At 35.7% G+C, this 16,080-nt stretch overlaps 1 protein-coding gene across 3 annotated transcripts in view; it reads left to right on the forward strand.

Annotated features, from left to right (window-relative positions):
• Positions 1-16,080, forward strand: part of LOC106669688 (disintegrin and metalloproteinase domain-containing protein 10) — a 479,736-nt gene that overhangs the window by 219,455 nt on the left and 244,201 nt on the right. The window contains exon 1 of one of the 3 annotated variants that reach the window (XM_024224683.1): positions 11,898-12,194. The exons of the other annotated variants lie outside the window; for them this stretch is intronic. Within the exon in view, the coding sequence (XP_024080451.1) occupies positions 12,175-12,194 (20 nt within the window). The 5' untranslated portion in view covers positions 11,898-12,174. Of the gene's footprint in view, positions 1-11,897; positions 12,195-16,080 lie in introns of those variants that run through there. 3 annotated transcript variants of the gene reach the window in all.

Raw genomic sequence — 16,080 nt, forward strand, 5'->3', positions numbered from 1 at the left:
ATCCTTTTTAAGGATGATTTAATTTAGTATCGGAGCAAAGGCGGGCCCGTTTGTCGCATTTTCTGCGCGACTGGAATAACAAATTGTCCGTACACAATTCGTATTCCTACGACCGTCCTGATGTTATATCTCATAACGGATTAGAGCATTGGAGCCCCGTACTTGCTGAGGATGTCTAACGACTGCCCCGGCAAAGTTACCCGGATCTTATGTCAGCGACAATCAACCAAATCCGAACAAAATATCCTGACTTTCTTTCTCGAAAGGGGAGTAAAACAGATTATCCTTACACGCCGAAGATAGCTTAACCGCTTTTCGTACTATCAAAATATGCCGTCTATTTGATATATTAATCTTATGTCTTGGAAATATTTATTCTAAATTTATTCAGGTTAAATTTTATACAAATCAGCGTTTTACGAAATCTAGTGGATCCTTCTTACAACAGGGAATAACTTTTGAACATTTATTTTTACCAGGACTTTCAAAAGGAAAGAAGAGATATGATATTATAATTTATTAAATATATTCCTTTTATCAGGACTTTGAAATTATAACTAAAAGAATTATAGATTAAATTGCTTGAAAGTTTTACGAAGGAACTGAGAGTTTGCTATCTAAATGACTTTATCCAGGATCTTGTTTCAATATGAAAATATAATCTGTGCTTCTTAGTAACCTGTTTTTTCATAATTTGTTATGTCGTCAGGAGCGGTCAAGAATGAGGTAGTTTAGAAAAACACCCTTTTCATTTTTTTGCCGACGTTTCGACCTTTATTCGTGCCATCTTCAGGGTATAAAGTGTGCTATTCTTGTGGCGTCATATTGGCAACACTTTCACACAAAACCAATATGACACCAGGAGAATAACACCACACTTAATGCCCTGAAGATGACCCCAATAAAGGTCGAAACGTAAGCAAAAAAATTGAAAAAGGTATTTTTCTAAACTACCCCATTCTTGACCGCTCCTGACGACTTAACAAATTATGAAACAACGGGTCACTAAGAAGAACACATTTTTATTGCTTCGTTTCGACCTTTATTCGGGCCATCTTCAGGGTATAAAGTTTGCTGCTATTCTTGTGGTGTCATATTGGCAACACTTTCACACAAAACCAATATGACTTCAGGAGAATAACACCGCACTTTATGCCCTGAAGATGACCCCAATAAAGGTCGAAACGTAAGCAAAAAAATGAAAAAATGTATTTTTCTAAACTTCTCCATTCTTGACCGCTCCTCAGGACTTTAACAAATTACAAAAATGTAATGTTGAATAGATTAGAATATTTATTTAGAAATTGTGAGATGCGGTCTGGTGTGATGTAGGTTTCAGAAAAACATTTTCTTTATCGTGCCAACGTTTCGATCTTTATTGAGATCATCTTCTGGGCTCAAAGTGTTTGTCTTCTGTGTAATTGTGCCATTCTTGCGTGTCGTGTCGAGAGATTAGAATATGTTTTATTTGTGCTGCATAAGTATAATTATGTTAGAAATCGTCATATTATAGGTACTTTCTTTACTTGGTATTGCAATGCTTGGTTTTGGAGTGAATTTATAAACTGGCTGGTGGAAACTTTTTAAATTTATTTGCTAGGCATTTTGCATTTTTATTCCTATATATTCAGTACTATTGGCAGTTTTATTTTTCCCGCTAGAGGGTAAGACAAGATTATAATTTCATGTTTTTATATTGCAATTTTTTTTCAAATTTCTGGTTTCGTTTATAAATTTCAAGGTCGAAAACACAGCAGTGCCGGAATTATCATTGCTTTCAGTGCCATAAAAAGAGGCTTGCATTGTTCATTTTCTCTTATTGTATATAATCCTAATAGCTCTTTTCTCTGTAGATATGTATGTATTGTTTATGAGTTGACAAACATCAAGTTTAATTTAATTTTAATATTGTTTAATAAGTTTAGATTTTAATAAGGTTAATTTAATTAAGTTTAATTATACCAAAACTCAAAGTCGTATAAAACCGTTCTTTGGAATATAAACGAGACTTAAAACCTCAATGTTGACTTCAATTCCTTGTATAAAATGTAGCATACAGTGTTTTTATGAGGATAGTAAATGTGAATAAACCAGTTTAGAATCATCAAAAAGACATAAAAATTGAAACATTGACCTGATTGAAAAAGTTATAAATTGTCCGGTTTACATTAATGATTAAGAAATTTGTAAAAAAAATCCAGTTATGTCTCAACGGTTTTTAAACTATTAAAACATATTGTATCACAGTTTGTAATCAAGCGTAGAGCTAGTTTTTATTAACATCTGTACAAATTAGATACATTATGAAATGAAATGTAATACAATATTTTTTAACCAATTGTTGAATGGAATATAGGTGTCATTGAATGGTTCAGTCAGCATATGTTGAACGGAAAGGGATAGATTTAGTAATATACTCAGAAAAGTAGAGGGCCGAGACGCTACCCTGAGAAACTCGCGCGCCCACCCATTACAATGTAGAGTGTGAGTATATAAACCATTCTCTAAAGTGCCAGTTTTCAAATCTTAAATTTACTAAGTAAATTACTAACTTTTTATAGAGAGCCTTGGATCTATGGTATGGTATGGTGGAAAGGATACTAGGAAGCGAGGTTTACATTCCCCAAGCACTGCAACCTTCTGGCTTATTGTACCTTTCTAGTTCCTTAGTTCAGTCATTAGACTCAATCCTTCTTCTTAGAAGTATCAGGTCATTGACTGTCGCTGCGACAATTTGATTCCCTAAGTTTTTTCCTTACTTTAGGTTAAACCTCCATTGAGCTGTTGCTTCGCATTCGAAGATGATATGATTGGAGGTTTCCTCCTTCTCATTACACAATCTGCAAATGGGGTCATCACTGTATATATCCATGTTGTGTAGATGTTTTCTCAGATGCCAGTGACCGGTTGATTAGTCGTCTTATCACTCTTCTGAGTTTGGTCTTCTCCAATTGCAGCAGTGCTTTCGCCAGTCTTGGTGAGGGTTGTTTCTGCAAGTTTACTATGTCTAGCACCGCTAGAGTTAATCCATTTCTTCTTTTGTTTTGCTTGGATCCATTCTGCGATGTAGGATTCTATATTTGTTCTTGTTATCCCAAGGATAGGTTCGGGGCCTATGTATGGTCTTGCAGATCCTCCTCTGGCCAGTCTGTCTGGTTTCTCGTTACTCAAAATTCCCTGGGCCCTGGCACCCAAGATATCATCAAGTTGTTGTGTTTCCCCAGGTTTTGGAGATTTTGGATGCATTCACTGACTAGTTTGATGATTCTTTTAAATGCTAATGCTTTAATGGCCGCTTGGCTATCTGATCTTATGAGAATTTTTTGTCAGTGTAACCTCTTTTAAGATTTTCCAGGGCACAAGCATTGATGGCATGTATTTCCGCGGGGGACCGGACCGCGGTAGCCGAGTGGTTAGCATGAGAGACTCTCACGCCGCGGTCGTGGGTTCGATTCCCACCGTCGCCTCTGGCCCTTTTTTCCCGATAACCCCCAATTTGAACAACATATATAAGAGATTCGTCATGGCTAATATGCAAAGATCATAAGGCCAATAAATAAAAAAAATGTATTTCCGCTTGAAAGACCGAAGTGTACTTCCCTAATGAGTTTGATCGCTCATGTTTTGGGCTTGTACAGAAAACGCCTGATCCGGTTCCTTCGTTTGTTTTGGAGCCATCTTTGTACCATATCATTGTAGCTGATGCTCTCCTGTGTTCTTCCTCTCCTTTATAGTCCGTTGAGACTTTATAGGAAGTTGTGATGATTGTTTCCGGGATCATGTAATCAGTCCCCATTTCTAATAATGGGTGTCTGATTTTGTTGATTATGGTTGTATGCCCGAATTGTTTAGTTCCTTTCCAATTTAATTGTTTCTGGAGCCTAAATGAGCTTTTCCTAGCCTCTCCTTGTATAAATATTTCCAGTGGAGATAGGTTTAGCAAAGTTTCTAATGCGTTTGTAGAGGTTGTTCTCATCGCCACTGTGATACATAGGTTTGCTAGTCTTTGTATGCTGCCTAATGTTTGGATAGCTACTTTTTGTTGAGCTTTGTTACACCACATTAGTGATCCATAGGTTATTCTGGGTCTTATTACGCCTTGGATCTAAGTTGCATACATTTTTTTTGTACAGGTTTAATTTCTCTATTGACTATCGACCATGTTTTGGAGGTGTTTGATGATTGCGTTAATAATTTTTCGTTGTATCCTAATTTGTAATTTTTGACTGCTTTTTTATAGTGTTTAATTCTTCTCTATGTTAATTCATACTGTCGTTCTTGTAACGCTTTACTAGGATTATGTTTGATTATTATGATCTATATATAAGTGGGAAGTTTATGGGCCAACAAACAGCTGAGGTCATCGCCGGCCCTCTACGTGTTTTCCATCTTTTTCTTTTCTTTCGCGCCTATTTTGTTTTAAACTGCAGCCATTTGAGCATCTCAATCTGGTTACTGACTCTCTGATTTCAGATATATACTACGTTGATATTCTAGAATGCTAGTCTCTCGTTTGTACCTCAGGTTGTCAAATACAGAATAAAAACAAAATATACAATACATATATATACATCACCACAAACATAGATGTCTGGTCACATTCATTCCCCCAGAGTACTTGATATTCCTCGGGGCGGGGTTTAATCACCCCTTCCTTTCATGCTAATAAATTACATTCATTATGATCTAAAAATTATATCTGGTTATATCAGAAAATTTGATTTAAAAATTTCAATTTAATCCCAAAAGGTCACTTTTAGTTCTTAAAGTGTTAGCCAACTTTGCCAAAAGTCAACCAAATTCGTATAGTGTCACTTTGTAGATTAATAATTTTGTAATTTGTAAGTTTTTGGAATTGGTTTTAGTACGAAAACGCGATTCGTTAACGCCAGGATACTTTCTAATGGTACTTTGAGTCCTTATTTCATTTTTACGAAATCTTGGTCGTGGTCTTTGTTCAAACAGTTTCTATTTAACTTCATAATTGTTGTACCTTATTCTTAATCAGCTTGATTATAGTTAAAAATTATTTTGGCAATCATCAAATACCTCTAAAACATGGTCGATAGTCAATAGAGAAATTAAACCTATACTTAAAAATGTATGCAACTTCGATCCCAGGATCTCAAAAAAAAGTTAGTAATTTGCTTAGTAAATTTAAAATTATTCAGGATTTTTAACGAATGTTTTCTGGATGAATCTTTACACAGTTTGTGAAATAAAAGTTAAAGATTTTCACCTCTCACTTTTGTTGAAATTCGGTCGAAACATGTCGCGTTTTTTCTTGTTACGCCTTGTATTAATTTTTCATGTTGTAATTACATCCCCGTACTGACAACAGAGCTTTTATAAAGGCTAATTACACGGCGTTTTGACATACATTCGGAGTGTAATTCGTGGAAGGAAAATAAATAACAAGGGTTCGGCCGGCCAAAGGGTGTCAGTTGGGGTAAAATACGGTCAGTAACGGAAAAACGTTATTTTCGTCAAATTACCTCTTGCCGGACGCCATCAGGTCATTACAGTCAATCATGGGATTTCAGGCGGAATGAGAATATAACCCTTTAACGACATAAATAAAGAAAAATCTTAAGATAATAGGGGTTGGATGTGGGATCGGCGGCCGTCGGCGGGTAATCCGATATTTTATACGGAATTCATTTGATAAAATACTATTACGGAAGGACAAACCGTGAAGCGCACATAAAATGTGTACGTACATAAACACTCGGTACAGGAATCAGGATCAAACGTCAGAAATGGACGTCAAATCCCGTGATATACTCGTCGTCGGGCGTCGTAAATAGAGAGAGGCTTTGTCGTGCGGAAAGTTGTAGACCCTCCTCGCCCTTTTACAATAACCGTATCTCAAAATAATCTCTCACGGATTCTCGGCCGGAAAAGGGTTGACCTAAGTAACAACTTGGTCAAATATTTACGAAGCGAACTGGGTCGGTTATTTAGGTTGATAAGTCGGCCGGTCCGTTCCGTAGGTTTTCAATCCCTTTACTGCACTAATTCAACTGTCACAAATTATATAATGGCGTTAAATAAGCGAAACTTTTTTTCGAGCACTACTTGTAGAGTTTCAGCTTTAATCGGGAAAGGAGAAGAGCGTTTTGAAATTTGAAACTGAACGACCGCAAGTTTGTGGCTTTGTGCGAAATCCCTCGCAGAACGCCCGAGGCTTGCTTGCGATCGGCTTCACACGATTTTCTTGTTTACTGCACATCATACTGCTTTGCGGTTGTAAAGTTAGGAACTGAGACTAAACAGAGTTGGGGAAAAATGAAATCAATAATTCGTTTTATAAAAACAAAAACATCTTTTTCTTAAAATCCACGGTATGTAGCAATTATTATCCAAAGGTTGAAAAATCCCAAGTTATCCGTGGTTGAAATATCTTATTTATTTTGTCTAATATATTGACGTTTCGGGCTTACGGCCCATCATCTGAATCTAAACAAGGAAAACCTCAATTGCCGAAGATGCACACAAAGCAGCTGTAAAAACTGTAAATCACTTATGTGTGTATCTTCGGATGGCGATTTTACCATAAGGTTCGGATGATGAGCCGTAAGCCCGAAACGTCAATTTAATACACAAAATTCAATCATTGATAACTTGGGATTTTTCAACCTTTGGATAATAAAAAGAAAAATGAAAAACCCCTTGCGACATCTATGTATGAAGTACTAAGAAGCGAAAACAAATTTTTCAAACTGGTTAAACAGAACGTTTTATAAAGTCCGCATTTTATAAAATTAATATCTTTTATTTATACAAATATGTAAAAGATTGCTATATGAAGACATTGGTTTGGTTTTCCTATAGCAAAAGAAAAATGTTCACAATAACTAATTACAAAAAAGAGAGAAAAAAGAAATCTACAGTAGATACAGAAGAATATAATACGCAACAAGCATAATCTAATTAAAAAAATAGTTGCACTTCAAAAAGTAGACGGTACATACTACCAAAAGTGTAATTATTAATAAAGTATATTTTAGAAACTGAAACACGTTGTGGTTGTATTATATAAGATAATAAGTTCTCTCTTCGTTGCTCTTCCTTTAGTTTTGCCTTTTATTCTCACTCATTCACTCTACCATTTTCTCAGTTTTTGAAATTCTGTCTTCCTTTACTCCTATGGTCTTTGCTCTTCCTTCATTTTTATTTTCAATTCCTCTTTCTCTCTCACTTTTCTACCTCCCTTTCTATTTTCTATTATTTTTTTATATTCTTGCCTTAATTTATCCCTCTCGTAGTAGAGAAGAGAATACCTGGATCAAAATAGGTTAAACAATTTGTTTTCTGAAAACCTTATTTTATTTGAGTTTCACTTTAAAATAAATTGTAATTAATTATTAATTATAAAATGAGACAACAAAAAAACACATTCTGTCTTCTACAGTAGATACAGGAGAAAATAAAATGTATATAAAATAATCTAATCTCGAAAAAAATTTCGTAGTTGTTCGGTCAAAAGACAGTATGTATTACAAAAAATGCAATTAGCAATGAACTATATTTAAAGAACAAAGAAACTGAGCAACATTGATGGTTAGATAATGAAAGTTGAAAATATCTGGACTAAAATAAGTTTAAAAATACCTTTCGAAAGACCTTGTTTTTTCTAAGTTTCCCTTTAAAAAGTGTAGTTATTAAATAATTTCAAAAAAAGAGAAATAACTTTCTGGCTAACAATAAATAGCGAAAATAATCTTATATAAAAAAAAAAAATCAAATCATATTTGTAAGTTTTTCAACTGTGAAATTTTTTTTTTCCAAGTTCTCGCTACTAAAACGCTTATTTCACGACATTTACAAGTTTAGTATTGATCACATTATTGGAAATTTAACGTAGTTTGCAATTCACTAGTTTTCGTGGTCCGCTTGAGCAATTGATATGTTTCAATTAATTAAGGTTTTTAGTTGAGATAAAAAAGTCAATGGCACGAATGGGATTCGAACCCACGACCTTCGGCTAAATACGCCGCTGCTCTACCACTTGAGCTATCGTGACCTCGATCCACTCGGACACTAAAAAAAGGAAAAATGGCAAAAAGGAGGGAAAATTCAAATAGTGGGGTTGAGATGGGAAGTTAGTGTCCGAGTGGATCGAGGTCACGATAGCTCAAGTGGTAGAGTAGCGGCGTATCTATCTAGCCGAAGGTCGCGGGTTCGAATCCCTCTTGTGACACTGACTTTTTTATTTCAACTAAAAACCTTAATTAATTGGTAGTGTTCAATGGTACCAATTGATTTGTTCAAAAACTTTTACTTTTGGAGTTATTGTTTATTTGAAGCAAGATCGTTAAATTTTAAAAAATCAAAAAAGTGGAATAACTCCTGAGATCCTAATAACTGTTGAGATTTGGACCATAGATAATTAGAGCTTTTTAGTTCCATTTGGCATGTAGTATTTACTGGCAATGTTTGTAACACGAGTAGCCGAACACCCTGTATAAGACAATAAAAGTCGAGAATATATGGAGTAAAAAATGATACAATTATGGTTAAGATAGTTAAAAAATAAACAGGCTAAGCATGGCGAAAATACACAGTAATTTAATGTTTAACTGAAATCGAACTATTTATATATAGATATGCAAGATATTTGCTTTCGCATAGTATCACATAGGAAAAATATATAATAGGAAATAAAATACATAATAGGAAAAATATGTCAGTTATAAAGGGTTAATATTTCTATTTATTGGTTAAAAATATTAATTGGCATGCATAATGTACTGACTCTAATGGTAGAGAAAAATAACTAGATATCTATTTATTTTATTTATTTATTACATATTGGAATAAATTTGTTTGACATATTTCTACGTCGAATTTAGAATGAAACCTATAAAAGATTATTATTATAAACGTGAATCTGGCAGACGAACTACCTGTTCATACTGAAATAATTTTTAATTAAAGTACTTTTTCCAGCCCCCACACTGGGTATTTTTCCTTCTATCTAAAAAGACAAAAGTGAAGCTAATTATTATACTGTACGTGTATATTAAAAAAAAATTAGTTTAAATAAAAACACTTTATCTATTTGTATTACAAAAATTGCAATTATATTTTACAAATAGAAAACATGAAACACTTTTTAACTTACTGTTGAATAGGATGAGAATCGAGAAAATCCGGAACTAAAAAGGTTTTGGTACATTTTGTGAAGTCCTTGTTTTTTGAGATTCGCCTACAGAAAAGAAAATCATCACAAAATGTGAAATTGATGATTTATTATTGTATTCATTATTTTTTAAAAATGAAACACTTCGTGGTTACAGTTAAGAGGACAGAGCGAGAATCTCGAAAAAGATCAAAAGAAAATACAGAAATAAAAAATGTAGAGATAAAAAGAAAATAGAGAAAATTTTTTTGAATGGTTTTACTATTACAAAAGTCCAATTATTAAGAAATTATTTTTGAAAAATAAATACTGACTATGGAACATCTTCGAGAATATGTGGATTTCGACAGATTGGTCAGTACATTTAAAATAATGATTGTAAAGATAAGAAAAGTGAGTAAAACATGCATAGATTTATCAGGAAAAACAAAATAAATTTATAGGACTTTTCCCCGAAAAAGCCGTATTTCTAATCCCACGGCCGATCGGGTAAATCTATTGACCAGCGCAAAAGCTTAGAAATTTATTAAGCTTCGGGCTTTCAGACAGATGAAATTATTGTACAGAACTAGAACATCAACCTATGAAAGTGAAACTACTGACATTAAATATAGATTTTTTATGATTTATTTATTTTGTTTTATTACTGGTTGTCTTATGTTTTGTTGATTAACAGTGTACATTGCACGATTTTTAAAATTTTGAATTTTTAAAATTTTCATAAATGATTTTAATTTAAATTTAAAATCAATGGCATTTTTGAATTTTTCTTCTTTTTATGAATCTTTTCCACGAAAAGGTTTGAAATCTGGCACAAGTTTAGTTACCACAGCTTTTCAGAGTTTGTTTTGAAGGGTTTGATTTTTATTATAAAAGATATTTGTCGTTGTACTTTACATATACAGCTGACAGCTTGGGTTAGACTGAGTGGATCTGACCCAATCCAAGTTGAGGCCTTCAGAGACAGAAAAAAAGGAAATGAGGAAGCCGGAAGAGCAATAAGCCCCGATGGTATTGCTCCAACCGATACTTTGCATAGCCCACTACAAGATACTCAAACAATCATGGCCCTTCGAAATTGGGTTTTATTGGGGAATTTCTCCAACGATATTTCTCTCGAAAGTCGTCGTGATTCGATCTCTCGGCCGGTTCCCTTTTTCCTTGATTGCCACTCCTGACTGGTCTTTCTCCATGCAAAGGGCTAAATATGAACTTGTACAACGATTGAACTGTCACCGGCAGATTCTCTCTTCCGAGGTTTACAAATTGTTACTTTACTTATTTATAAATACAATGGCCATTCTACGGAAATTACCGATGTAATTAACTTTTGCGTTAAACATTCTGCGATGATGTTGTAATTTGCTATAACTATTTAATGTAATTTACTATAGGTATCTTTAGAAAATTTATACATATAACAGTATTGTAGAGTGCATCTGCCTCCCCTCTCATCTGTATGATAATAAAATGTATAATTAGTAATTAAAAATTAATTTTTTAAATATGATAAATACCAACTCTTGTTTTGTGCTTGTAATAAAGTGAGAAGGTTATGGGCCGACAGACAGCTGAGGTCATCGCCGGCCCTCTGCGTGTTTTCCTTCTTTTTCTCTTCTTTCGCGCGTATTTTGTTTTAAACCGCTGCCGTTTGAGCGTCTCGATCTGGTTGCTGACTCTCTGATTTCAAATATATACTTCCTTGATATCCTACAATGCTAGTCTCTCGTTTGTACCTTATAGAATAGAAACATACCATAATATACATATACATAACCACAACCATAGATGTCTGGTCACATTCACTCCCTCAGAGTACTCGTAGCCGGGTTAAATCACCCCTTCCTTTCATGCTAATAAATTACATTCATTACAATAAATTAACATAAAGTCAAACATAGACGCAACACAAACACACATAACGTTAAAAATTCCTATAGCCCTGAGGTACCGGAACAGCGATCTGTGCCCGCTGCCGAACCCCAAGACACAGATCCGATGACATGCCAAAAATAATGTCTATATAGATCAAGCCTCCTACAACTGAAGAGATGCTCGACCGTTATTCTATCCTTGCATACCGGGCACCTACGCGGTCGCTTTTCCAGAAGGTGCCCGTGCGTTATTCCTGTATGACCTATGCGTAGTCTTGTCAGTAAGGTCTTTTCCCTTTTCGTTCTCCGTGGACCAGGGACCGATTTCTTTCGTAACCTGCCACAGTTTGGCAGGGTTAATCCTATTTCTACGAGCCCAGCGGCTATTTCTCTTTTTACAGAATTTGAAATTAATAGAAATTATAAATGATGGGGTGAGTGTGGAGTTCAATCCTTTTTAAAAAAGATGGTTCCTACTCGCATTAAGTAGTACTTAATGTGAGTAGGAACCATCTTTTTTAAAAAGGTTTGAAATTAATAGTTTCAGGTCCGCTGGGCGTATAGGTTGGGAAGCGTCGTGGGGCTTTCCAGGGGCTACTTTGGCTGCCCTGTCTGCTTCTTCGTTCCCGGCTATCCCTATGCGACCGGGAACCAATGCCAACACGACGTTCTTCCCAACTGCATCTATCCCTTTTAACTGTTCTTTTATCTTGTTTATTAGGGGGTCCACGGAGGCTTTGTGCTTGTATACAAGTAAACTAGGTTGCCTGCTGATTTCAATTGGAATTTAGGTTTCACTTATTAGTCTGATGTAGTGTATTGTAGTTAGTTCTTAGAAATTCTATATTATAAAGTGTTCGGCCTCACCTTGCTTTGACCGGCATCAGTACACGTATCGCAGTCGGAGAGAAAACATTTTACTGTTATTGTCTAGTTCGTTTGGTCAGTCGGTCCGATCAAATCGCGACTTCTGCAGATCGTTGATTGCAGAGGTAGAATATTTAATTTCATCAATTTCTCGAGATTGTCGTGGCGAAACCCTCTGAAGCTCTCCCTGAAGTGTGTTCGAGACGAGGTAAGGGTTTACCAACCCTTATCCCATCATCGCCCAACATTCTTTTCCGTTTCATTTTCCCGCTGTACCCCTCGTTTTTGATGCTGAGCAGTAGAAGAAGGTGAGTAATTTTATTTTCATTCGATATATTTTTTTTACATTTATTTCCTACAGTCTACTAAAACCACGTTACAGTATTAAAGGACATAATTTGTTTCATACGTGTACGTCCAATATTACGGTCAGAAGTGTTGAGACAGGATCATTGGGTATATCTGAGACTCTTACGTGAACAAAATTAATTTTTATTGTCAAATTCAAAGAAACAAAGCATATAAGACAAGCCAAGCAACTAGACTCTTCAATTTAAGGCTTTCTTCAACTTCACACTTCATAAAAAAATGCCTAGCGGGCATAGTTTATTTCATATGTAGATCCGATATTATGGTCGGGTAGGGAGGGGGGCAGTATCATAGGTTGTATCAGAGATATACAGTCAGGCATGACCAAATTTGTTTTTAACTCAAAATTCAAAAAAGGAATGGATATTGTACAACCCAGTTCGAAGGAAATGTTCTATAACTATTTCTCAATTTAAGTCCTTCAGCTTGTACTTCATGTGAAATAACTGTAATAGAGGTGATAGTTTATGTCATATTTGTACGTCCAATATTACGTTCAGACATAATAGACAGGATGGAACAGGACCGTCGGTTGTATTTACAATCTTACATAAACAAAATTATGTTTTTAATTCAAAATTAAAAAAAAAACATAATACCAACCAGTTCGACAGAGATGTTCTTTAAATACACTTCTCACTTGAAGACTTTCTGAAACTTTGTACTTTATGTTGCCCGAGCCGTAACAAAGGACTTAGTTTATAATATACTCGAGAAGGGTTTTACCTTTATGCACCTAAACTTTCGTCTGCCGTGCCCGAATTTCTACTGCTTGCTGATTTTGCTGAAAGATTTCTGTTTTTTTTTTTTTTTTATAAGGTATAGAAGAAAAATTCTTCTCATGGGTATGATGCCGAGGTACTCGTAGTTCAAAAATGGCTTTCCAATGTGTTTTTATCTTTTCCTTGCCGGGCATTCACAAAGGATATGGATCTCGTAGGCTTGGAGGGGTCCCGTATAGTATTATTATAGTTGCACCCTTCAAATTCTTGTTCTTAATTTTATGTTGAAACGGCACACGGGCACTACTGGGTGTCTTAGTGCCCGTGTGACGGTTCAAAATGAGTTCGCCAACTCGCAGACCAAACCCCATCACCTACTGTTAATTTTATGTTCACATGTTTTCATGGCTTGTAATTCAGCTTGAATAAGGATTGTGGTGAAGAACAGGGCCAAGAGGTATTTCTAGTTGTACCCTTTATACCCATTTCCCATCTTCTAGCTATCTGTATGCTTTAGAAAAGCTCCAGGTTTTATCTTCTCATTGTAGCTCTATTTTCAGCCAATTATGCTGAATGGTTTTTCAGTGTTGTTTAGCCATGTCAGCTAATTAACCTTCGACAAAAATTTTATTATGACAATAATTTGTTTGATAATTTCTTTCTACTGACCCATATATTTTTCGTTCCACGATTGAGGATTCGTTCTATTGCGCCTGTGGCTATTTGAACAGCCCCAGTGATGTTAAAGCATGCTATTTTTTTTCATTTTTTCGGCCGGCTAACTGCTTCCGTCATTGCCGTTACCACGCGTATATCTTTCTCGCATTTTGAAAAATCTGCACTTTCTACTGATAACTTCATTCTAATTGGCTACTCATCGGATCTTTCGGTTTTTGTTGCATTTCTCTTTGTATCCCTCCACATGTGGTATTTGACCATTTACATACACTCACATTCATAATACAGATTTATAGTAATGAACCTAGTTTCCTAATATTACAACTAAAGTGGAGGTCGGTAAGATGACTCTAATCCTGCCGACCTCCTTCCATTCTCGCGAATAAATACATTCAATCGGTATAAAACTAATGCTAAGGTTTTTTGACGGGCCTGTGGAGTATTCCTCGACAGCCACGTCCACATATAACCTCTCACGCTAATAAATACGATCATACTAGAAAGGACGCAGCATCTCGGTAGTATTACTACAACCAAGACGCTGTCGACCCTTCCCACAATCATACTACAAATGTATTATCACTAACCTAAATCGGTGGGCCTGTGAGTTACTCGGTATTCAGTCACAGCCGAATCCATGCATGCTAAACCACTCACGCTAATAAATACGTTCGTTCAATACAATGGGGGGGTGAACCACAAGTGGGGGTTATATGCGGCTGTAAACGTTTGTTGATTTTAAATATGTCATAAGTCGATCTTTATGGTCCTGTTATGCCTTAGAGTTTTTGAGATATCGGAAGGTAGGTCGCACCTCTCTCTGTGTCGTGCCGCTGTTCGCAATCTTCTAGGATGTGCTTCACTGTCACAACTGCACCACACGGAGGACATACCCTGCGTCGCTTTCTAATTAAGAGGTGGCCATCCGTCAGCCTCGTGTGGCCTATCCTCAATGGTATGAGGATAATCCTGTCTCTCTTTTCCATTTTTTCCGGGATCCAGGTTTTGTTTTCGGTTTCACTACTTTCAACTTTTCGGTCATATTGTCCCAGCGGATTTGCCTACTCCAACTTAACGTTTTCATTGCGTTTTTTTGATGTCTGCTGGGCTGATCTGAAAATCCGGGTCATGCGGCATTTTAGTGGCTTCTTTTGCCGCTCTGTCGGTCTCTTCGTTTCCTTTTCTTCCTTCCTATTCTTTCGACATTTTGTGCTATTTTTGGCCAACATACGAAATTCTCAATGGGATGATTAATAGTCTGACTATCGTAAGGTATGATGACAAGTTCATCGTAGTACTTAGTACATACCGATGTCCGATACTATCTTTTGATTTCATTATATATTCCGTTTAAAGATATTTTATTATTATTACCTTCTAATTCCTTACTAGTATGAGTAATATTTTTGATTAATGTTTGTAAATGGAATAAATTTTGCTGTTGTGTTGATTTATTTTATTACTACTTTTTAATTTTGGGATAATGCATTTTGTACTCTACTTTACTTAAATTTTTTTAAAATATTCGCATATATGTAGTTAGTTAAAGTAAAGTACGTTATTATCTTGCAGTTCTTAGCATTACGTACTGTAATGTAGTAACTTTTCAATTATTTTAAATCATGAAAAGAAAATTGTGCCTAGGTGTATCTAAGAAGCTGTAAGAAATGTTAAGATGGCTGCGTTAAAATGGTCCGGTCCTGGATCTCATCCGTGACAAAAACCCAATAAAATCCGCTATTATCGAATTAAATGGAAAGAAGCGTGCCCGGCCCAATTACAGGGCGGCTCGGCGGAAGGGGATTTCCGTAGAGGGTCGGCCCTCAAGAACCAATTGTGGATGGAGAAAACCAGTTTCTGTACACCTTGTCCCCTCTTTTTTACATCCGTGTTTGTCTTGTCTAGGTCGAAGATTGGAGAAATTTCCGTTTGGCGAGAAGACGCGAAAGATCCCTTGCTGGTGATTAACAGGGTCTTAGGGTTAGCCGCAGCCTCGGCGAATGGGAACAAACCCCTACCAACCTCCTGTCATAAATTAATTCCGTTTCTGCGTTGTAGGTCTAGTAGCATTCGACCGTAAGCCTCTTGTTAACCTTATATTTAGTAGGAAAGAGAGACCAGAGTCGGTTTATCTTTTATATTTATGCACCCGTATGGAGCTGTTTATTCTACCCTCAGAAAAGGGCCACAGGCGGGACAGAAGATCTGATATTTTTTAGGACTCGATCCGCGCTCTCAACAAAATGTGCAAATCTCGAAAGTTTAGAATGCAATATAAAATACATTATTATTTTCAAAAATTTAGTTACACCAGTGAGTCTTATTTAAATCTACAGTATACATGGGGTTCGGCTACTCGTGTTACAAACTTTGCCAGTAGATTCTACATTAAAAGTGGAACTAAAACGTCCGAATTATCTATGAT

This window comes from Cimex lectularius, unplaced genomic scaffold (genome assembly GCF_000648675.2).
Source record: "Cimex lectularius strain Harlan isolate CLEC.00 unplaced genomic scaffold, Clec_2.1 scaffold8, whole genome shotgun sequence".
In the NCBI taxonomy this organism is placed as follows: Eukaryota; Metazoa; Arthropoda; class Insecta; order Hemiptera; family Cimicidae; genus Cimex; species Cimex lectularius.